The sequence below is a fragment of the Coffea arabica genome, chromosome 2c, assembly GCF_036785885.1.
Source record: "Coffea arabica cultivar ET-39 chromosome 2c, Coffea Arabica ET-39 HiFi, whole genome shotgun sequence".
Lineage (NCBI taxonomy): Eukaryota > Viridiplantae > Streptophyta > Magnoliopsida > Gentianales > Rubiaceae > Coffea > Coffea arabica.
The window spans coordinates 20,373,427-20,396,267 of record NC_092312.1 but is presented as its reverse complement, the minus strand read 5'-3'; the positions used below and the strand labels follow the sequence as shown (position 1 = coordinate 20,396,267).

Below are 22,841 nucleotides of genomic sequence, written 5' to 3'. Positions count from 1 at the left end.
TAAACCAAAACCTAACTTAAAAAAAAAAAAAAAAAGATAAACTTTTAAACATGTGAAATATGCGTGCTTTTTTTTTTCCTTTGAAAATGGAAACATGGAGTTATGAACCATTATCCAATTGGCTGAGTTGTCAGCGTAAACGGAGGGTCCGGGAACCCGAGCAGGACAGCCCGCGAAACAAGGTAGCAGGGTACTCCTGTGTCAATTTATTGACGCGCGCCGCATCGCATGTGAAACATTCCTCCAAGCCGCTGTTGACGTTAACATAGAGAAAGCGTGTAAATACGAACGTCGTGGGTTTAGCTTTAAAACCACGAAATCTTGCAGCGGTAAAAGGCGGTCAAAATAACCAACTTCCCTTGCGCCTAGGGATGGATTGCCACGTAGACGAATTGAATTCGGATCGGACCCACGCGAACAACCCAGCTTATTTTCAGAGATCTGTGGGTCCCATTGTTTTTAGACGGAGTGGACCGGAACAACGTTGACAACGTGACATCATCTGCCGTCTGAGCCGGCTACTACTGCTGTGGGTCCCTCTCCCCCCACCCCACCCCACTGCGGAAACAATTATGTGTTAATGATAAGCCAGTACACAGTCAGACATGACCGTGACAGCTCACTGCATTTCAAAATATAATTATTGATCCCTCCACCCATCCTTATTCAATTTCTTTCTTTCTTTCTTTTTTTCAGCAGAAGTGGGGAAATTCAGAAGGAAAATTTAGAGGGTTAAAATTGAAACCTCCCTTATATCAAGACGAGAAACAAATGTCACCATTTTTGTAAATTGGTCGTGTATGTATTTATATTTGTAGGGCACTAATCCTCTTGAGATATAATTTGCATGCAGTGCATAATTCTCTGAATTCTGTTTCCTTTCTTATGTGACATAGCAACCGGTTAATGTATAGATTTGTCTTCATAGATTGGATTTACTTAATTATTCCCGCCCGCCCTTTCCATTCCTATTTGACCAACAGTTGTTGGACTGTTGGTTGGGGATTTGATGTCTTGTTTGGCAGAATAGGGTTTGAATCTGGTTGCCAATTTTGGATGTAGGAGACGGGGAAGCAGGAAAAAATAAAAAGGTGATTGTATTTTGGATTGCATTTTTATGGATTCTTTTGTAGAAAAATTATTGTAGCGATTTGATATATGCGAGGTAAAAAAGTGACTGAAAAATATGTTCACGAAAAATCGTAGCAATTTTTCAAGAAAAATTGCAATCCAAACACATACAGACGCTGTTCTTTTTTGGGGTGGCAAAGCAATCTTTCGATACGATAAATTGAGGAGTTCCTAAGTGCAATCACCCTCAATTTTCAGTCTTGAGTGTCCAACCTTAAGCATTTGACCTAATGAATAATGAAAGTTCAGTTTACCAAAACTTGATTTTCTGGAATTAAATTAATTACAGATCTCAACCTTAATTAGAGGAAGTGAAATTTGACATTGGTCTTAAATGGAATAATACTGCAGACATGTTGCCATTTAGGCTCCTACTTGGTAGAGGGCGACATCGCAGATAATTTTTATAAGAAGCAAAAACATATTATAACACCTTCAACTGTGACATGGGTAGTTTTTTGTTCAGCTTCATGAATTGAACCACACTCTAGATTCACAAGTTTTGGTTCAGTATCTCAAAATCAAAAACTCCCTCACAAGTTTTTTTTTTTTGGGGGGGGGGGGGGGTGGGTGGGGTTCTTCCTGTGTTTTCGTTGATATGGAAGCAGCAAAATCATAATTGACCACCGACTAAGTGCAGAGTTTGGTTTCCTTTTAGACGAAAAAGATAAAAATATAGTCTATGTATGAGTTCTCTTTTTTTTTTTTGGGGGATAAAAACATAAATGGTTGAGTGTTATGATGACATATTTTGACCTTTGTTTTTATAAATAACAAAAAATCATTTCATTGATTTGAAGAGCTACACACGCATCAAATATAGCAAAAGGTACGAATATCCTTCTACACTAAAAAAATCAGCAAAAATAAAATCTTTGAGGCTGCAACTCCCCATGGCTCATTTAGTGCATACCGTTTATAGTCAACTCAAATCTTTTTGTTGTTTTGATACTGCTCCTTTTAGCCAAATTACTTAGGTAGATATTAGGGTGTGTTTCAGTTAAAGATTATTTGAAAAAAAAAATAGAATAGTGTACTTTTTATGATATGATTATTACTTAGAAAGATGGATGTGTGATTAGACAAATTAAAAGATGGCTGAAAATCTCTTTGTTGTTTTGATACTAGTCCTTTTAGCAAAATTACTGGAGCTCTACTCGAGTAAAAACACTTAAACTTGTACTCGAGTTCGAGATTTTAATAGTTGAGTTCAAGCTCAATCTGATTTTGCCTTATTCGAACTCAAATTTGAGTTTAACCAAAATCTAGCATAATCAAACTCAATCGAGCTCAATCTGCCTCTCAAGCTTTTTTTTTTTTTTTTTGGTATCTTTTTTAATTTCACAATAAATAATTAAAAATTATATTATAATTGTACTACTCGATAAGACTTGACAAGTACTCAAATTTTGAGATTTTCTACTCGAACTCAATTCGATTGCCCTATCTAGTAATTCAAACATAACTCAAACTTGATCAATGTCGCCAGTTCAAGTCAAGTAGTTTCGTTAATTTATACCCTTAACATTATAATGTATGTTAGTTAGAAATGTGGACAGATGATTGAAGAAAAATTTTTAAAAAGGACTTAGAAAACTCGTTTATGATGTAACGAACAATTTTTTTTGGAGGACAAAAAAATGGCAATCCAAACAAACTCATATTATATATAAAATCATCCGTGGACCGTGCGACACACTCGATGACCACACAAAACCTACATTCGACATTGCTTTTCTCATGTAATCATATGTGAGACTGGCAAAATGAGCCCTTATCCGTGAACCAGCCCAAGCCCGGCTTTTACAGACCATGCATGATTAGTATCGTCCATGAACTCTGTGGAGATTGGATCGTCTCTTGTCCACGGGAAAGAATGAGTGGGAGCGGTCTTATTTATAGAAGCCAATCAAAGCATTGGGTGGGAACCCAATACATTTTACGCTCATTTTCACATTTTAAATCTAAATGGCAGGAGCCGCCAACCTAGAACTAGAATAGATTCAGGAGTAAAGATTTTAAAAAATGACAATGACAAATAACACAGAAAGAATAAGAAGTAAAATTGATAGAGATGCATACACAGTGCACATTCGACGATGAAAGGCCTTAACCTCTGCCCTCAGGTCTGCAACTAAGTGAACGTACATTCCATTTAAGTGACGCTCCTACAACGACGTGAACGAGGGACTGTGGATTCATCATTGTAAGTTGCTGGCATAATATTTATTTGTAGGTGGAAAGGAGGTGAAATGCGAGCCCGAAAATTCATGGTTGGTTGAAATCTTTTTGATTGCATACGCGGAGGTTTATTTAACTTTATATGGCATGGCACAGTATGAAGCACACATTGATGATGAATGAAAAGAGAGCCGCATTGACAACAAACTAAACGAACAGATTAATAAGACAACAAACCCTGTACCAGCATGAGATTTCCTATTACAATGCAAGCTTCCACTTGTAGCTGCTAAATACAAAAAGTTGTCAAGAAAATCGAATAACAAAATTTCTACAAGACCTTCCAACCTAAAGAAGACGACAACTCCGTATCATTTCAAACCCAAGGCAAAGGACAGCTTTGGCCTCGAATTGTTCTTGCCAAGCACTTTAATCTGCTTTGCTCGTTCTTCCTCCTCTTGCTGTTTTTTTCTTCGCATGGCCTCTTCTTTCTGTCTTTGAAGCTCTTCCAGTTTGCGATACCTTTCCTCTTCTCTTCGCTCCTGCTCTAAAGCTTCCCTCCTCTGTGCTTCTTCCACCTTTCTTCTGTTCTCTTCCAGCATTCTTTCCAGCTCTTCTTTCTCTTTGCGGCCTTGTTCCTACACACATATGTACGTAAATTTAGACTCTAAACTAGATCAAACAGCAGCAAGTTCATATACATATAACCTTGTAGACAGAAACCATGGAGATAGAAAGGCATTGACGCGACATCGTCAACATACTCTTTAAGATGGTTAAAAAACCCCTGGAGATGGAAGGAATCTACAAGTTTCTTACCTCTTTTTGTCTAGCTACAATAAGAGCTGCTTCCTTCTCCTTTTCAAGTTGAACAGCAACTTCTTCAACTAGTTGCTTCCGACCTTCCTCCAGTCGCCTCTGAATTTCAACCCTAATCTCCTCAGAGTCCAAACTTTCTTTCACTTGCTTTTGAATTGCTTCTTCTACCCTCTTTGCAGTTTCTTCTTCTACTAGCTTCAGTTCTGCCTCCTGTTGACGCCTGTAAGAAAACAAAAGTGAAGTTAAGTGGGGAGATGCCCGTGTGCTGGAGCAAGACATAAAATTTTCCTTTATTAATCATAATAAATAGAAAGGGCCTTATCTGCAAAGAACTACAAGCTTCCTTTCCAGTTACTTTTAATTTTCTGGTTAACAGCAGAAATATCAAACAACATTAATTTAGAAAATCACCACCTTTTCTTTCTCCTTAGTTTACAACTAAAATGAATGACAGACTAACCTCCTTGTCGAGAAAGGCACTAAATATATATGCTTATGCTTTAAAAGCATACCTCTAACTGATTCCTGATCCAAACAATGAGTTTCAAAACTGGTGAACAGTAGATAAAGCAGGCAGCCAATTTGCATCAAAATAAACAATTACAGCAGAAACTTCCTTCAAATTACCCTGTGAAGAAGAATGTCAAGTAAACTGTGGCAATTTCAAAATCACCATAATATCTCAGCCCTCACATTAAAAAGCAAACTCAAAAGTTGTTAGAATATATAATGATGATCTTGGACATACACTTGAGCACACTAAGGCAAAGACAAAACACCTGGCAGCCTATTAGTTTTTTAGCTCCACACGCGCACAAGCACAGACACAAACAATTGAAGTGAGAAAGGAGGGAACCAATCTTATCTGAAAAGAACAGATTCCAGGACAAAATCCAGAAAGCCCCCAACTAAGCAACAATAAAGTAAAACTAGGTTTCTGTCCACGTTCTGCTCATGATAATCAAATAAATCCCCATCCGCTATCCATTTTCTACTATTGTCACAACATTCAAAAGAGTAAAACCTTGATAATTTTAACACAGGAAAATGAGCATAGATCAGAATATGGCTAGTCAGCAGATGTCAAATGCTCAGAAATCAGATAAATTAGAGAAGATCGAGCAACCCTGTAGGATGCACGACAAATTAAGACAACGAATACAGGTACGTATGAACATGAATAAATATACAACTAAAGCTCCACAAAATGAAAACACTAGCAATTACAACCTCTGTTCAACTAAAGCTCAAATATACGAGTCATCAAATGTCACACACCAAGAGGAAACGGGGAAGTAGCAGGCCTAATAGCACAGCAACAGTTGCTAAACTTAGATTCAAGGAACAAATTATGCAAGAAGAGAAAGCAAAAATCAATCGGAGGTATTGAGATCAAACTAATAAATGTGCAGACCAGATGCTTGAATAGAAGGGAAAAGAAGCCCTTTCCAGCAGAAAGATATTCTAATCATGAAAGTAATTAATATCATTTAACATTTGATAGTTATATATGCATGGCTGCTGCAATTTATAATTTAATCATCTGAAAAATGACCACTAACCACAGAAGTATTCAGGATGAATCTGCTTGAGCTAGATAGCAGAAGCGAAAGGTAAAGCAGTCACGTTTCTTCTTCTTAGACAAGTAGTAGCAGACAGCACCGACAGTGTATGTTGGAGAAATTTTATCACAGTCCAGACCAACTACTTGGTGAGCCTAGTAGCTGGTCTTTGACCAATGAAAATGCACTAAATAAGATTGTGGAGCCCCCTAATTCCACATTACATACAATCCAAATAAGATTGGGGGTTCTTTATTTGTCCAGTCAGTGCTAATTCATTGGTCAAAGACCAACTACTAGGCTTGCCAAGTTGGTATGGACTGTAATAAAATTTTTGTGTATCTTGAGTAATTGGAGAAATATCTCAAGACAAATGTTAGCTGACTTTCTAAATACAATTAATGATTAAGACAAATGAGAGACTACTGCATGGCATCAAATATTTGGAATGTGAACAAAAATAAGAAAAGAGAAAAATGTCATTTTGCCAATTTGCTGCAGTCGTACGTACTGTGTCACAAATTAGCTGCAAGAACTGAACCTGAACCTTAAATTTGATAATTGACACTTGGTGAAATGGTATTGTTTGCTCTCTATTGGGTTTCTATTTCTTGGTTTGCACAGAGTTAAGGAATCGACATGAAGTGATTCCGAATTTGTATTGAGTAAACACCCACTCAATGAAATCAAACCTACCATCTATGAAGTTAGTCATTTCTGAAAGTTTGGTGGTTTTCAATCCATACTCTCACTTGGTTCCTGGGTATATTTAGAATAGGAAAAGGAAAATCACAGATAAGACCATGCAGCTTCCAGTCTCCTCAGCTCTCCTGCCCCTCACCCTGAATTGACTGATAAAGAAAAAAAAAATTCATGAAGATCTGACTTGTGCTTGTGGTTTGAGGGGATTTGTGTGGATTATGGGCCATGGAGGTTATTGAAATATCTTGTGGAGGTTCCGGTACAACAGTAAGTTCGAATATATACAGACCAAAAGGTCCAATATATTTTTTTAAAAAAAATTCAAGCTAGGAAAGAGTTCAAGGGTAGGTGTACCAAGAAGCTGACAGAAATTCAGGGTGTCACCGGTCATGTAAAAAAGACCTATACTCTTATCCATTGCAGTATGTGTAAACATCTTGTGTTATTTTGCCTAAACTGAATACATCTCCTCACATTATTTGATTTCCATCCCATTATTTGAACCAAGCAACATCTGAAGGCAATTTAACTCGTAACCGAGTCATAACATACTTTAAAGAGTAAAGTACAGGTATTCCCCTTTGTTTTGGATGGCATATAATTTCATGCAACTTCAGCATCCACATGACCAAATCTTCAATCAAAATGAAGCAAAAGAAGCAAAGTCAAAAAAAGAAAATACATGTGTGTGTGTGTGTGCATGTATGTATGTATGCGTGTGTACGTGTGTTTCCACCTAACAACACGCTCAAACACCATTCTGAGATGGTGGTTTGATGATTAATGAGTATCGTTAGACACTTAGGATATCCATTGATTCCCCCATCTTATTCTTTTCCATTCAGGGAAACCATTAATATAAGTCTTGAATCAGAGAGTTTACACCTTACCAATTGTATGCTCGAATATTAGACACAGAGCCACGAAAATTAAGGAAAGGTGAGACAGTTTCACACATTTGAACAACATGCAGTCATCACAGGATACAAGAAGTACATACACACTTAATGAGGATCTAACTCCATGACAGAGTCATCTTAACAAGACACATATTCAAAACTTCAAGAAGAAAGGCTAAACTTCCAAAGAACTTACAGCATGCAGAAACATTTATTCACAACTTATGGATGAAGAAATGATTCAATAAAATGCTTTTTTAACAACAAACCCCCATTAGAAATAACTAAATGCTCCCATGTACAGACTGGGAAAAAATGAAAAAAAAAAAAAACATGAATGGATATAAAGAACAGTTATACCTTTTCTTTTCTTCTTCCTCTTTTCTTAATTTTTCACTAATATCTTTCTGCTCCTTTATACCAACACTAACACCGGGAGATGCACTGAGTGAGATACTTCTAGTTCTTTGTCTTTTGTGTCGCCTTGGTGTTGGAGAGGGACTTTTACGTCGTCTTGGGGTAGGGGAACGACTTTTCCGATGTCGAGAGGACATCGAACGACTTCGTCTTCTTCTGTGTAACAAAATAGAATACTTGAACATCAAACTAAGATATTAAGTGCCACTTATTATACAATATTGCATCATACAAACTCGCCATAGTATGGAATAGAAATTAAACATGTACAGTTACCTCATTAATTGATATTAAACTGACTGCTCCATCTTTTACCATAAGATACTGCTAATGTCACAAACAAGCAACAGGAGGACACCCATCGCCACCCATCACCTGCTAACTTCCCATATCAAAGGGAAGCCATGGTTTCTTTTTTAAATTTAAATTTTCACGCCAAGAAGACAAGTAGTGTGTGACTCATGTTTTAATAGACTTTTCCCAAACTCCCCCAAGTCAGATCTTTTAGTCTCTAAAAGAGAAAGAAAGGAGAGTGTACAACAGGTGTAGTCCAACAACTACCTTTCACACTAATCGAGCAACTTATATACTCAAGATGAAAGAGCAAGAGTTGAAGAAGTATGACAGCCATCAACTACAAGCACATAGAGTATCAAATTGCGGACAGATGGTTGACAATTCTCATATGCAGAATCACAGCACGATGCAATAGCAGAAATCACAGATCTTGACGTAATATAAGAGTCTGCTGGTGAGTTGTTGCAGATATATGACCATTTGCTGAAGGAATATAACATGAATTACTACAGAAGACTAGTGGTTCATCCACCAATGTGCTTCTCAGACATAACAGAAGTTTAACAAATCGAAAAGAATGATCCTTCAAAAGAATGGTCCCTTGCTCTCACAATCTCATGTTCAGCAAGTGTGGAGAATACAGATCAAATCTACACTACCCAAATATCTTTGCAGTCCTTCAAAAATGAACCTTTCAGGAAGTAATGGTTGCAACTGGCATCATTGCGACAGATCAACCTAAACATTCTCCATTCGAGCCTTTATATGAGTGTAATGAAGAGAACTATGTAATTGAAAGTTACATATTCACAAGGAGGGGAAATATCCACTTCAACTGCAATTTGATTTGGTTTTTGTTTAAATATAATGACAAGATAATCAACCCAATATCTCCAATTTGACAAATTTTTTATACCACAGTACACCAAAAAGTCCTAATTCTGAAGCTGCAAAATATATCTTCGACACGAAAAAGGCGCAGACAAGCAATCAATACTTTAACGGATCAAGACACGAACATCACAAGCCTGAATAAACTGTAATTGATTCAACAAAGACATAAAAAAAGGTGAGTCTTAAACATCTGTGAGTTATAAATGCACAAACACACACACACAGAGTCCGAGCAATCGGGTATCACCTGCTGTGAGAGTAAGGTGATCGGCTTCTATCTCTCCGACCACTCCTCCGGCTATACCTATGCCCCACGGGCGACGGCGACGGCGAATACCTCCGCCGATACGAAGGTGACCTCGATAAATCCCTCTCTCTCCCCATCTCCTCCTTCAACCTCAATAATTGATTAATTAATTAATCAATTACCTGCCATAACGCAACTATCACCTATCCAAAAACACCCAAAAAAATGTTAAACAACAAATTTAAATTATGTTCACATCTAGTATAGTTATTGATCTGGATATTTTCTTTAGGGGAAACGGACGAGTTAGTAATTGTGACAAGTTTAACCAGGAAAATTAGCAATTTAATGGATCTGTGAGAGTATCACATAAGTATACAAACCCTAGAAATTGAGAGACGAATTGCAGATAAGTAGTTTGTCGTATTTCCTGCGAAAAGCTTTTGAGGTCGGAATAGAATATGACGATAATAACGAAAATTATACCGGAGATTGATATTTTAGTTGTATGAGAATTTGGTTTGAGAGGAGGGCAGGAAGTAAACAAAGGGAGGCTGATAAAAACATTTATACCGAAGAAGTACGGAGCATACAGACGAAAGACCGGTTTTTCACTCGATTGGTTCGACCAATCGTCCTAACCCCGGGTGTCCAGTGAAACTTAAACAAAGAGGACAAATGATTTTTTTTTTTTAATAAATCTTTTATACACTGAAAGTGTATACACTATCATCGTTGGATTCATGATATGAGTGCAAAAATTAAATTTTAAATTTAATTTTTATATAGTTGTCATTAATTCAATACTAATAACGTATACACTGTTAGTGTAGGAAAGATTAATCCTTTTTTTTAAGGACCTGATAAAGGCCTAAGATATTACTTCAATACAATCGCTTGTGCCTCTGGTAAGATTAAAAGGGAAATCAAATCATTTTTTCCCATGATATGCGCAGTTCAAATAAGCATGCTTATAAGCAGGTGAACTAATAATATCGATAAGACTTTAATTTGGTGGTGAATTAACTGAAGTTAAATTATTAAGAGGTAAAGGCTCTGGTTCAAGACTTACGAGTTTTGAGGTAAACTTCTGTTAGATTCATGAGTAAAGGGTTGTATCCCACATTAGTCCGAAAGATGGAGACAGAGCGGTTAATATGTAAGTAAGGGCCCAAAACCTAACAGCTTAAGTTTTTGGGTCAAAGTTGGGTTCCTGACTTACATATTGGGCTCTTTAGTGGACCCTCTCGAGGTATTTCTCCCTAACAAACTGGTATCAGAGTTTCAAGTTGCGAGACTGGTTACTCATGAACAAGTGGACTCTTCTCGTAGTTGGACCGGTGAAAATTCTCTTCTTGATGGTGGACCGAAGTGCCAAGAAGTTTGGTTGTTGTTGGACCAGGTGTGCCATGGGTCTAGCAGGGGGTCCGGTTGATGTTAGACTAAGGAGTCAAGGGCTGGCAAGGGTCCAAAATATAATTTGGATGTTAAAAAAGAGTGGGTCCATATTTGGGAGAAGAGGTGACCTTGGTGATAAAAGTGGGCTTGCATTGAGTATTAAAGTGGGTTCGAAAAAAGAGCTTGTAAATTTGAGTTTAATGTGGGGGTTACTCATAAAGGGAAAGATTTGTTAGATTCACAAGTAAAGGGTTGTATTCCACATTAATCCGAGAGATGGAGATAGAGCGGTTAATATGTAAGTAAGAATCCAAAACCTAACAGTTTAACCTTTTGGATCAGAGTTGGGTTCCTAACTTACATATTGGGCTCTTTAGTGGACTCTCTCGAGGTATTTCTCCCTAACAAACTGGATTGTTGGGATATCAAGTGTGAATCAATGTCCCACGTCGAAAAGAGATGAGTAGAATGAGAAACATATAAGTGGGAATGATCCATAGATCCAATGCTTTAAGGTTTTAGGTTGGATGTGGTGTCAAACCCATAGTTGTGGTTCCCATTCTATCTCATGATTAAATTCTTCCCGAGTTTGGCTCTCTCAAAACCCAACAAGTGGTATCAGAATCGATGGTTCGGCTGGGCAGTGACTCCAGGGTAAAAAATCAGTGGGAGTGGTAAGGCGTGACTTGGATAAGAGCGGGGGAAAAAAATCATGCAGACTTGCAATGAGGCAAGGGCATGTGAGCTCTTGAGCAAGAATCGTACACTCCAGATTGAAATGGGTTTGATGGAGTGGATGGGCTAGGGAGAGAGGTTCGATGTGAAAGAGATTCATAATTGATGGGGAGATTGTTTGGATATCAAGTGTGAATCAATGTCCCACATCGGAAAGAGTAGAAGGAGAAACATATAAGTGGGAATGATCCATATATCCAATGCCTTAAGGTTTTGGGTTGGATGTGGCGTCAAACCCATGGTTGTGATTCCCATTCTAACTCATGGTTAAATTCTCCTCGAATTTGGCTCTCTCAAAACCCAACAATTTCCTTTCATATTAGTTTTTATCGAGTTGTAATCTATTAATATTGATTTTTTTATTGTAGTTACATGATGTAATTTTATTTTTCTACAAAAAAAAATAGTTTGATTTATTAAGAAAAATGGTCACATTGACACTTAAGCTATAGGTATAATGGGGAAGGGTTTGGGTTTGATGGTAAGAAAGAAATGATTATAAATAAGAAATTTTTGGCTCAAAATCTTCCACTTTAAAAAGGGAATAGCTATAATTATATATGACAAACAAATCCATTTAATTAAATTTATCCATACCAGCCCGTGAATAGTTGAATATTAATATTTTAAGTTTTTGTATATGGATATAAATGGATTGAATAACCCACCATATCTAATTAACTCATTTAAAATTGTTCTCCCAAAACCTTCTCTCTTTCCCTACCTATTTAAAAGAAATTTGAGGCCTACGTTTGATTATTAAACTCATTGTCGGAGACTTTTAGGCATTAACATTGTTGAAACCTTGTATACAGTTAATTGTTTTATTTTTCAACATTAACAAATATTTGATGCATTTTTGACACAGATAGATATCCTACTTTTTTTTTTTTTCAAATTCTTCATTTTGGTATGATATTAATTACTTTTGTTTCATTATTATTATTATTTATTGGATTTATCTTATCATTTTATTTTCTCATAGTTTGTTAACTTGCTCATTTTTCAACATTACCAATTTATCACAAGTTTTAACCTTCTTTCCTACCTTTCCAAAATAAAATTTTAAATTTACACATGGAAAAAAATGCTAGAAGTTCAATGTTTTTGGATTAAGGTTTTATGTTAACTTTCATATTACTTAGTTCAAATTTTTATATTCTTATTGTTCAATTATTAAATAATATGTAATTTTGTGACATAGGGCATGGATGGAAAAAAATTGGTAATTAAGATTATTGAGCATTATAAGCAAATATTTAAAACGAATGATAGGCGCAAGGAGTGGTATAAATTGATAATTCAGTTTGCAAAAATGAGTTTAAATCAGTTTACAAAAAAAGTAAAATAAATGAGTTATAAATGAATAATTGAGTTATCCAACTCATTTTTTAACTTATCAATTTATACCCATCTAATAAAATGGATATAAATAGGTTGATTCACTTATATCTATTACCAATTTCAACCCGTTCAAAGTGCCCAAATCACCCATTTAATTCCTTAAAAAAAAAAATGGGGAGCCCTAGCCCCTAGATGCTCTGTCAAAAATGAATTGAATTTATGGGCTATGCACATGCCGAGCTCTCACTATGATGCAGGGCATATAATTAGCTCTTTTTAATCATAATCGTTTTTTATGAGAAAATTGCAATAAATAGTCATCTGTTACAAAACATAATATATGACCCACTTTTACGCCATTGGCTTTCGGTGGAAAAGTAAATCATAAATAGTAGCAAGTGGATATTTTATTTAGAATGTAGTTGAAAGTTCATTTCAAGGATTGGGAACATTCAAATCCCCATTCATACTCGTGCTATTGTATCACATATGCCTTTCCTTTCGCGTATCGTTCAGATTGCAGAAATGCATCCTCCTCCACACTTTTATCATTTTATCATTTGCCTTTCTTTTTGGGCATTGTTTTAGGACTGTAGAAATGCACCTTGTGCAGGGCAAAGAGGCAAAGCAGAAATTCCGCGTCTTGCCAATGCAGAAATCGAAGTTAAATTAAGCTTTGATACGTGATATTATTGCATTTTCTAGCCTTCCCCATTTGGATGCAGGAGAAAAATAGTAGTACAAGCAAAGCCTTTGATGACCACATGCCTAAAATTCACAATACACTGCACAGGAGCAGCCTATTTTCAGCATTTTTCCAGATATCACACAGGTGCTATTTGCCGACCACATAAAAGGAAGCGGACAAGATATTAAGTACCCCAGATACTATCAATTATGTGCGTAATATGTGGAGGAAACAGTAAAAATAATGATCATACAGAAGCAAATGGAAAAATTACAGGAAGTCGGGACGACAGCCTCTCAAAATACATAGGGCTAACACAATCACACCCTGATAGACGGAAAAGCTCAAGTACCTCACTTCTATATTCCAAGTTTATAGAAAAGCATCCTTCTCGAGCAGCTTAAGTACCTCATGCTGGTTATTCAGTTTAGCAACATCAATGGGAGTCTTTCCATCCAAGTTTTGGAGAGTGCTGTGAAATGAAAGAATTGGGATTAAGCTAGCTTGACAGAAATTAAAAGCAGCAGCAGATTGTAAACTAGATGGACTATGCTTACACAGCAGCTCCATGCTCCAGCAGGAGTTGAACACACTCTTTCCTGCCATAACCTGCTGCATAATGAAGAGCAGTGTTCTTATTCTTATCCAAAGCATCCACCTTTGCACCAGCCTCGAGAAGAACTTGTGCACACTTCGCCTGCACAGTTAAACAAAAAAAAATTTAAAGTTTCTTCATGAGTCTAACAGGACTTGCATCAAGAGACACGTTAAGAAGGTAAAGAATTATATCAGAAGGATGCCCTAAGAAACATAAAGATGATGAAATCGTTAAAAACATAATATTAATAAACAAACTCTTGAACTAAAAGAAATTTGAAGAGTTCATGAAAGGAAGAAAATCCATTTGTGAGAGAGATTTTGGCTTTTACATTTTGTAGCCAAAACAGGGAAGCAATACAATCTTGAAGAATGTCAAAAAAACCGACATAAACAAATCATTTTGACTATAACAACCGCATATCTACTTCACAGAAATAAATCAGAATAGTAAGTCATAAACTTTAGTTATTCAGCACAACTAAAGGCAAACTAGGACAACGAGACAATCACACCACAATGGGTACCTGAAACAAAATGATAAATGACCATGGAGCTCACCAAGAAGAGACAAAATCTTCAGGACGAAACTGAATACACATTACATAGCATCTAACCATGTAAAGCAAGAGGTGTGCTTTTGGTGTGATCATTATGTGATTCCAAATTCCAAAGATACCCAGTTAATATCCATTTCCCCTTCTTCCCACCATGACCTTCAATACAATAAGTTCCTATAAACTTCCGTTACAAGATTGTATATTTTCAAAACAAGTACACCCATAGACTAGGCTACAACCAATAGTGATTTATGAGCAAGCATCCATACACCATACAGTACATAGAATTAGTTCTTATATCTAGACTACAGATTCAGCTAAATATTCTGCTCACAAGAGTTATCTAAAGCTCAAACAAACACATCCAGTCAGCAGAGTATGCTGGTGACATGCAAGAATAGAGAAGTTACAGAATTACCACTTGGATCTTTTTAAAACTTTTACCTCTCCATAACCACAAGCAAAATGCAATGCTGTTCTTCCTTCTGAATCTTCTTCATCTTTATCAGCACCCGCAGCAAGTGCGTTCTTCAAACGCTAGAAATTTCATAAAGAAAACTAATTATAGTTTTATAAATTACTTATATCAAATAAAAACATGTTAAAAATAGTAGAATTACGAGCTTCTGCACCTCAAAGATTAAGATCAAAATGAGCATTGAGAGATCTAGTCACAAAGATAGAGACAAAAATTGACGAGTTCCTAAAATATCCAGTAGTTTCTTCACTAAGAAAATAAAAATAAACTGTCTTACGTCTACATCACCAATACTAGCAGTATGATGAACAATAGATTCATCTTCATTTGCTTCCTCTGCTTCATCTGGCTCTGCATTGTCGGCAGAGGAACCTGGTTCTCCAGCAACAGCAAAACCCATTGCTTCACCCAACTTCTGTAGAACCTCCTTATCATTCCAATACCTGTACAACAGGAACAAATTCAGTACTTTAAATGCCAAGAAATGCAGTGACCCCACGATGCAAAAGAGCTCCAAGCCAGTAAATGGAAAGCAAAATGCCAAACTGTAGTTTTCAGACATTACTGCTCAGAAATAGTCCTTATGCCCTTAAGCCCTGTTGTTGTTAATATAGCAACAAGCGTTCAAGAAAGGTTTACACACTATTTCGTATATGGATCTCTTAGTCAGATGAACAGGCTTTCAAAAAAAGGGTAAAAAGAGCCAAATCAACAACATTTCTAGTCTTGGCATTACATAAAGTTATTACACGATATTTATTGAATATAAGATTCCACGGATGATGGCAAAAGTCATAAAGACCAAGTATAAGACCTCATCATTGCAGCTGGACCTCCTGTCTCTATCTCATCCAAAATAGGCTTCAAAGAAGGATCCTCCTTGATGCGTGACATTCGTTCTTCAAGCTGGTCTTTGTGAACTGGATTGGTCAAATTCTCAAGCATGCTGGACATAGATGGATCCTGAATTCATATTCCATAAAACAGCAATAGTAAATGAAATGTCAGAATCAGGTCCATTGTAGAGCATACTCTATTTTATTGCTGTTCTTCCTATAAACATATATTCATGAAGCACCAACATAAAGTAAATTGGCACACACCTGCATTAAAGCATTGCCAAGCCGCTCAGCCATTGTCATAAATTGTGGATTTTGCATAACCTGCTGCATTGTAGTGTAGTATTGCTGTGTATCAAACTGAGGGATACCCTCATCCACTGAAGTACCCTGAAAGGTCTTCTGAAGCTGCTCTGCCATTTGATTAAAAGAAGGGTCCTTTGCAATCTGTTCGGCTAATTCTTTGATGCTCGGGTCCTATAGTTGTCACATTACCGGGGTTTCAGAAAGCAATATTAAATAACTACATTTACCATTTATAATTGCTGATGCAGTAATATAACGTATGAGGAAAACTAGATAGGTAGGTTGTGAACCTTATTGACAAGTCACAGAATGTTCATTCCAGGGAAAAAGCTAAACGAGTTTTGTATCCACAGACAAATCTGTATAGTGCTACAAAATGAAATACTACAACTTGATGAAAAGAGAAGCCTGAAAATCTATCAACCATGGAAGGATAGATAGACAGAGAGAATAAGAAGCCAAACTCACATCATGATTGAACACTTCATAGAGAGACAACAGCCTCATAAATTAAAATGAAGACACAGGGTATGACTTGAGCCCTATGTTCATTTTCAACTGAAAACTAAGTAGTCAGCAATTTCTTCTGTATAGATTGGATTTACAAGAGAATAGCTACCAGGACATGTAACGTAGTAGGAAAAACAAAAATTCAGGACTGGACAACAGAGACAAAGCCAACCATCAGAGAGAAAGGCATGGGTAAACATGTTTAGAATTTTTTTCTTACAAGCATCATCAGAAACATCCATAACTTAGTACTTGAGAGTCAAAACAGCACCATGGATATGTCACCATGAGCCATAAGGACATAAATCAAATGTTACACAAGAATATTTAAAACATATTTGGAAGATATCCAAGTCAGTACACTTAAAAAATGTTTTAACTGGGTACCCAGAATAAAATTCTATGTTAAAAAGCAACCAGATCCATCCTCAATATATGTTTCCCATAGTGAAAGTTCCAGGTTTCAGATTCCAGCCACACATTGACCTTAATGTGGATGTCAATTTCATTGTCATTTTCCATGAATTATTAAAAAATAAGTTTGTTTAGCAACTGACAAGAAGAGTGTCAAGCTATGGTGCACTCAACATGTAATGATACAATTACTATTCAACTCAAAAAGACATGCCGAAAAGAATTACATTTAGTAGGCCCGTCATTGCAGAGAAATCGAAAGGATTTTGTAGCGGCACTCCAGCTGCAGAGGTTGTGGTTGTAGCCCTCCTCTGTTCTGATTGTGTCTCCACAGAGGTTGATTCAGAACTACGTTTATTCTCCATGGCACCAGCCTTTTCTTCTGATTTTTTTGGGGGGGGGGGGGGGAAGAGAATACATAATTTTCTTCAGAGATGATTTAAATTTAGAGATTGAAGATATCAGAATTTAGCAGAAAGTGCAAGATAAACCCTCAAATGGTCATATAGCTTAGAAAACTGGTTGGATAAAATGTTAAATCACTTTCAAAAGCAAACAGCAGCAAGCCACATGTAGCAAACTGCTTGGCCCACCACCTCCTCTCCCCTCTTGCGAGAGAGAGAGAGAGAGAGAGAGATATCAAACTTATAATTAGCTTGGAATGCTACATCTTGTCTCATCCTTCCATGCATCCATCACACTTTTCACATTTAGAACGGTGATGGAATGCCAATTAAGGAACAGACAACTGTAACACAAAGAAAGTTACATGCCACTAGAAGATGAAACCTCAGTCTGTTCTCATGTGTAGAATTATTTTGAAAAGAGTTACACCTTATGAACGCGTTTTTCTTTTCATTTTTAAAGATAAAAAAGAAAAACCTTATTGCCTGCTATTGTCACCATTGCTTTACATTGAAATGTTACAAAATTATGGTGGCCCTAACGCACTACGAGAACTCTTTGTACTCTTTTCCACTGTTGTTTTGTAGGTCCCAGATCTCATAGATGGATATGACTAGGAAATATGTGTGCACAAATGTATTACTATCTAGATCCCCTCAAAGTTCCTAGAAACAAACAATAAGCAGCTGAATTTCAGAATTCTCATCTCAGATTGCTGTTCAGTGTTGACTCACTTCCCATCACCAACATGTTACTAAAGCTTTTAGGTTTCTAAGAAGAACCATCGACATGTTGCAAAGCAGATCAAGGTCTTCCAGCAGTTCTTACTTTCTAAGTAACCAAAGCTTTCCCAAAACTGAATGATATGCTTCAGATGATCATGCTGACATCATCTGGTGATACCACCAAACTTGGCCTTCGATGGTCATCATACCCAGTCAATCATAATACTACTGGACACCGTCCATTTCTCAATGGGAAAATAAACCAGTAGTTGACCAATGGACAACAATTTCACTACATCTGGAAGTCTCGTTGTAAGGCATATTGCAGCTAGGGACAAATTTGACAAGTATAACTATTTGATCTAAATCAACTCACAACCTGAAAGAGCACACAATCTTGCATCCAAACCTTGAAAATGACTGCCAAATGGCGCACATTTTCGACAAATTAAGCTGAATGGCAATTGACAAAAAAGTAAAAAGCAAATAGCGGAAATCTAACAATTCTTCCCCTAATGGCAACTGCCGGAAGTTGCAAACGAGTTGACTATAACCTTCACAACCTTATAAAATTTATCTACCGGCTCCGATATGAATCAATTATGAACATAAATAACACACACACGAAGGACACGTATATGTGACTTCAGGAATAAAAATACGGATAGAACGAGCGAGTACCAGCTGCTGGTGAAGGAGCATCCTTAGCCTTCGACGGTGCTGGAGCATCTACAACCTCTGGGGAAGCTGGAGCATCTTTAACCTCCTGCAAAATTCAGGTAAAAAAATTTTCAAAAAATGTAAAGTAATCAATATATTAATTATTGACTACTTAATTTAATCTATAGTCATCGACAAAAAAAAATAAATAATAATATAGACAAAACTCGGAACGAAAACACCGGAAAAAAAAAACCATAAAACTCGAGCAACTGATTTACTAGCTTCCTACGACTACTCGATTGAATTATATGCAATTATCTGCTCTGCGATTAACAAGGAGAAATTAAGCGAATTATTGCAAAATTACTGAAAAATTTTGAAAAGAAAAGCACCTCAGACATGGCTTGAGAGATTGGAGAGAGATGTGGAAGTTCCTTGCTTGCTGTGAAGGAAGACTGGAAGAGGATGATATATAAGCGAGACGGAGAAAGAGAGAGGAAGTGTGTGATTGAAGAGTGATTTGGGAGTGAACGAAACAAAAGGGTTTTTGGTTTGAGTGAATTGTGATAAAATGTGTACACGAGGCTGCCCGGGTTGCTACACAACAAAGGACTTTGAGAGTTTTAGTGGGCCATCTCAATCCTCATCCCTCCCGAGAAATGAATGGCCGTGATTTCTCGTTTAGTAACAATTTCTGATTTTTGGGACGATCTTGTTGGGCCGTTGGATAGCATTTTAAGTTTGAGAGTGCGCAACTTTTACCCGACCCAATTTTGGCTCTTTTGGGCCTTCTTGATAGGCCTATTAGTTCCCAAGTGAAGTTGGGGTGCAGAGGACATCCAAATCCAGATAGAGCAAAACCATTTCCTGGAATTTATTATTTTCCTTCTTTCTTTATGGTATTTATCACGTTAACAGTGGTACGAATTTCATCACTTTTAAAGAGTTGCATGAAAATTTTGTTGCGAATTATTTGCAGAAGATAAAAATTGCCTCAAACTATTTCACAAAATATTAACGGATCGATAATCAACTACAGCTTTCTAATAATGAAGATGAAGAAAAATTGCTCCTGACGATTGCCCTGCTTTGTAAATCGTTTTTGGATTCTGTGCACCAAATCGGCCCTTCTTTTTCTTTTTCTGAAGACCATTGTCTAAAGGAAGACCCTTGCCTAATTTAGCAAAACAACCTGTTTGAAATAATTATTGTAACATTTTTCGTGATATGATGTATATTAAATAAAAAAAATAATTAAAAATATATTTATGATACAAGTAAAATAATATTTTAAAATTTTTTATTTTGATAGAGTATTGTTTGAAATATTATTATTTGGAATAATTACTGTAGCACTCTTTCTGTAATGTGATGTATGTGAAATAAAAAAATAAATTAAAAAATGTGTTTATGATGCAAGCGAAATATTATTTGGAGAAATTTGCTATCGAAATTTGATATCCAAACATCCATATTGAGTCACAGATATATGTATGGAAAACACTGCCACTAACTCATCTCCTTTTCTTGTTGTCAAGCGAATTACATACTGATCACTTCTTCTTTTTTTTTTTCCTAAATACAGATCACTTCTTGTTGGGATGTGAAAAATTCTTGCTGTACTTGGCCAGTTACGAAAGCAATTTCAGTGCTGGGTCCTGCTCTGGTGTTAACCACTTAAAAGAACTTATGGTGGATGCACTCATCATTTGTGCAAGTGACTATATAGTATCTGCACTCATCATCTATCGTTTCGAAAAAAAAAAAGACTATATAGTATCTGCAATCTGACCATAATCCCAAGTCGTTCTCAGAAAGCAAGCATCAACCATTATGATGCTTTTGCATAAATTTGAATCCATATACAAGACTAATCCTAATTGCCATCATCTTAATGTATTGCAGTATCTGATGCATGTAATCACTTTGTCATTTGTGCAGATTTCCTTAAAGCTCAATGAAATGATCATTGCTTTTTATCAAGAAACATGCATTGAATGAGCTTCTATGTCTGGATATATATTTCTTGCAAGGTTCAATTGTGAACCAGAATCAAACGAGATACTCATAATTTTCCATGCAGATTAGGAAGACTGTGGAAGTCCAACATTCACTGCTTCGGAATCGGTCTTAGCTGCCAACTAGAAGGAGGCTTTTAGGGTGCATGGTTAATTCTCTTCAGTGGAGACACCCAAGTAAAAGGAGGAGGGTAGAGAGCAAAAGATGTTGCTCCTCGGTAATTCTTCTGAGAAAAAACATAGACAAAGATGGCAACCATGCCAAATGCAAATTTCACGGGAAGATTGAGCACCAACTGGAATCAAATATAGGATCATCGAAACCATGCTGAACTTGGGTCTGCGACAAGTGATTATTGCTTGAAACAGACGATTTAGAGCTTTCGTTATTCAGAGTGATTATCTTGGGATAAATTATACGTTTAGATCCTCTTACATTATTGTGAAACAAATAAAATCAGAGAGATTGAAAACTTTCTAGGCATAAAAGGACTTGGGAATTGTGACCCAAATTCTAAATTTGAGCCTCAACAAGCACTTCAGGAGCTTTGAGGTGAAGACTTTCTTCATTAGCCATGACAAACTTCTGTCACCGAGTGAAAACATAAGATCACACATTTAAGCAATAAAGGTTTTCTCTACCACTTGCTTTCTTTCCCACTGGGTAATAAACAGTTTACAGGTTCACTAATTCTAACAGCCAAGTAGATTCAAGGGACGAAAATCCCCAGAGATATTCAAATTTAAAGGAGCTAATATCCTTCTACTGGAGCATCTTTTATCAGATGATGACAAAACAGACTGTAAATCATGATATCAGTAAGATTATTACCAATGTCAGGAGCACAATCAAACAAATTCTTAGATCCATTGAAAGGGATCTAGCCAGGTACTAGTGTTTTGTCGCTGGAAAGTCCAAAAGCCACCAACAATTAACAGGGAGCAGAGTAAATGATAATTGACCTAAGATGGATGAACCTTTTTATACTTAGAAGAAAGGGCTTTCATCGCTGATTTCATTGATGCAGTAGCTGAGTTCATTGCAGCTTCAATATACTTCTTGGAAGCATTTGTAGCTGCTTTTTCCAAAGACCTTCCCATCGTCCTTGCACTTTCAGCCACATTGACTAAGCTATCATATTCAGCCTGGCAAGCCCTGTTCATTTCCTCCTCGAACCGACGAAATTCCTCCATGGCACTCTCCATGACAGAGTCAAGATATTCCTCAGCTTCTTCCACGCAACTCTCAGCTTCTTGCACTTCTTTTTCCTGTTCAAGCTCCATGGCTGCCCAGGCCTTGTAGGACTCCAGTTCGAAGAGCCTCATGAGATCTTCTATTGTAGATGGATCAAAGTTCTTGTCTTGAAGAGCCTCATCGGAGAGAATTGTGAACTGATAAATCAGAGCTTCCATTTCCTTGAATCAGGGGCGGAGATGATCAACCGGTGATGGCGCTGTTGATGGCTGGCTTGGTTTTACCTGAGGAGAAAAGGTGAGCAGTGAGTGGAAAGAGAATCATACATATTAAGGGCCGCATCCAATACTACCACTATACTTACAGCCACATGACTTTGTCTGTGTGGAGAAAATTGAACAGAAAGATCACTTTCCAACGGTAGGCTATCACATTCCATTATTTTGGGTTCTTGTCTCATTTCTGCTCCTATTGTAAGATTGTCCTTTTTGACAATTTGAACGTTTATTGCAATGCTGCAGACAGTACATCATACTTGCAATTACAGATTATTTTTCCTTTCTTCTGAGGACACAAATAAGTGAAATTTTTAGAGAAAAAAGCAGTTTTGGTATTCAAATTTTGATACATGGGCGTTTTTAGTCCCTAAACTTTAAACAAAAGCAAATTTGGTACCCATTCTTTCAACTTTTGAGCACATTTAGTATCCTTAACAATTTTTTTCCAGATTTCTATTGAAAATAGTCATGTGATAGTCACATATTCGGCAACTATTTTATAAAGAATGCCAAAAAATTAAGATAAAATATCCTTTTGA

At 36.7% G+C, this 22,841-nt stretch overlaps 3 protein-coding genes across 4 annotated transcripts; all 3 read right to left on the bottom strand.

The window, feature by feature from the left end:
• Window positions 1-3,508: 3,508 nt before the first annotated feature.
• Window positions 3,509-9,709, bottom strand: LOC113726733 (uncharacterized). Of its 2 annotated transcripts, XM_027250598.1 has the most exons (5): window positions 9,533-9,709; window positions 9,150-9,352; window positions 7,655-7,867; window positions 4,132-4,351; window positions 3,509-3,950 (listed from the first exon to the last, which is right to left on the bottom strand). In XM_027250598.1, the coding sequence occupies exons 2-5, from the start codon at window positions 9,284-9,286 to the stop codon at window positions 3,684-3,686; spliced, it is 837 nt and encodes a 278-aa protein (XP_027106399.1). In that variant the 5' UTR covers window positions 9,287-9,352; window positions 9,533-9,709; the 3' UTR covers window positions 3,509-3,683. The 2 variants fall into 2 exon arrangements, with proteins under 2 accessions (XP_027106399.1, XP_027106400.1); XM_027250599.2 differs by lacking the exons at window positions 9,150-9,352; window positions 9,533-9,709 and adding an exon at window positions 7,988-9,147.
• Window positions 9,710-13,493: 3,784 nt separating this feature from the next.
• Window positions 13,494-19,391, bottom strand: LOC113726732 (ankyrin repeat domain-containing protein 2B). Its single transcript, XM_027250597.2, has 9 exons — window positions 19,204-19,391; window positions 18,830-18,914; window positions 17,246-17,400; window positions 16,053-16,265; window positions 15,764-15,912; window positions 15,227-15,392; window positions 14,916-15,008; window positions 13,872-14,011; window positions 13,494-13,786 (listed from the first exon to the last, which is right to left on the bottom strand). Exons 1-9 carry the CDS (start codon window positions 19,210-19,212, stop codon window positions 13,687-13,689), a joined length of 1,110 nt encoding a protein of 369 aa, XP_027106398.1. The 5' UTR covers window positions 19,213-19,391; the 3' UTR covers window positions 13,494-13,686.
• Window positions 19,392-21,618: 2,227 nt separating this feature from the next.
• LOC113726731 (uncharacterized) lies at window positions 21,619-22,523 on the bottom strand. Its single transcript, XM_027250596.2, has 2 exons — window positions 22,389-22,523; window positions 21,619-22,308 (listed from the first exon to the last, which is right to left on the bottom strand). The coding sequence occupies exon 2, from the start codon at window positions 22,240-22,242 to the stop codon at window positions 21,793-21,795; it is 450 nt and encodes a 149-aa protein (XP_027106397.1). The 5' UTR covers window positions 22,243-22,308; window positions 22,389-22,523; the 3' UTR covers window positions 21,619-21,792.
• Between the last annotated feature and the right edge of the window lie 318 nt (window positions 22,524-22,841).

Excerpts from the sequence above, each read along its gene's own strand:
- LOC113726732 (XM_027250597.2), bottom strand. Across the intron at positions 15,913-16,052 it reads TTGGCAATGCTTTAATGCAG|GATCCATCTATGTCCAGCAT; the intron begins GTGTGTGCCAAT and ends ATATGAATTCAG. Across the intron at positions 14,012-14,915 it reads TTGCTTGTGGTTATGGAGAG|GCGAAGTGTGCACAAGTTCT; the intron begins GTAAAAGTTTTA and ends TTAACTGTGCAG.
- LOC113726731 (XM_027250596.2), bottom strand. The coding sequence starts at position 22,242 with ATGGAAGCTCTGATTTATCAGTTCACAATTCTCTCCGATGAGGCTCTT.
- LOC113726733 (XM_027250598.1), bottom strand. The coding sequence starts at position 9,286 with ATGGGGAGAGAGAGGGATTTATCGAGGTCACCTTCGTATCGGCGGAGG. Across the intron at positions 7,868-9,149 it reads TCACCTTACTCTCACAGCAG|AAGAAGACGAAGTCGTTCGA; the intron begins GTGATACCCGAT and ends TTTGTTACACAG. Across the intron at positions 3,951-4,131 it reads TTGTAGCTAGACAAAAAGAG|GAACAAGGCCGCAAAGAGAA; the intron begins GTAAGAAACTTG and ends ATATGTGTGTAG.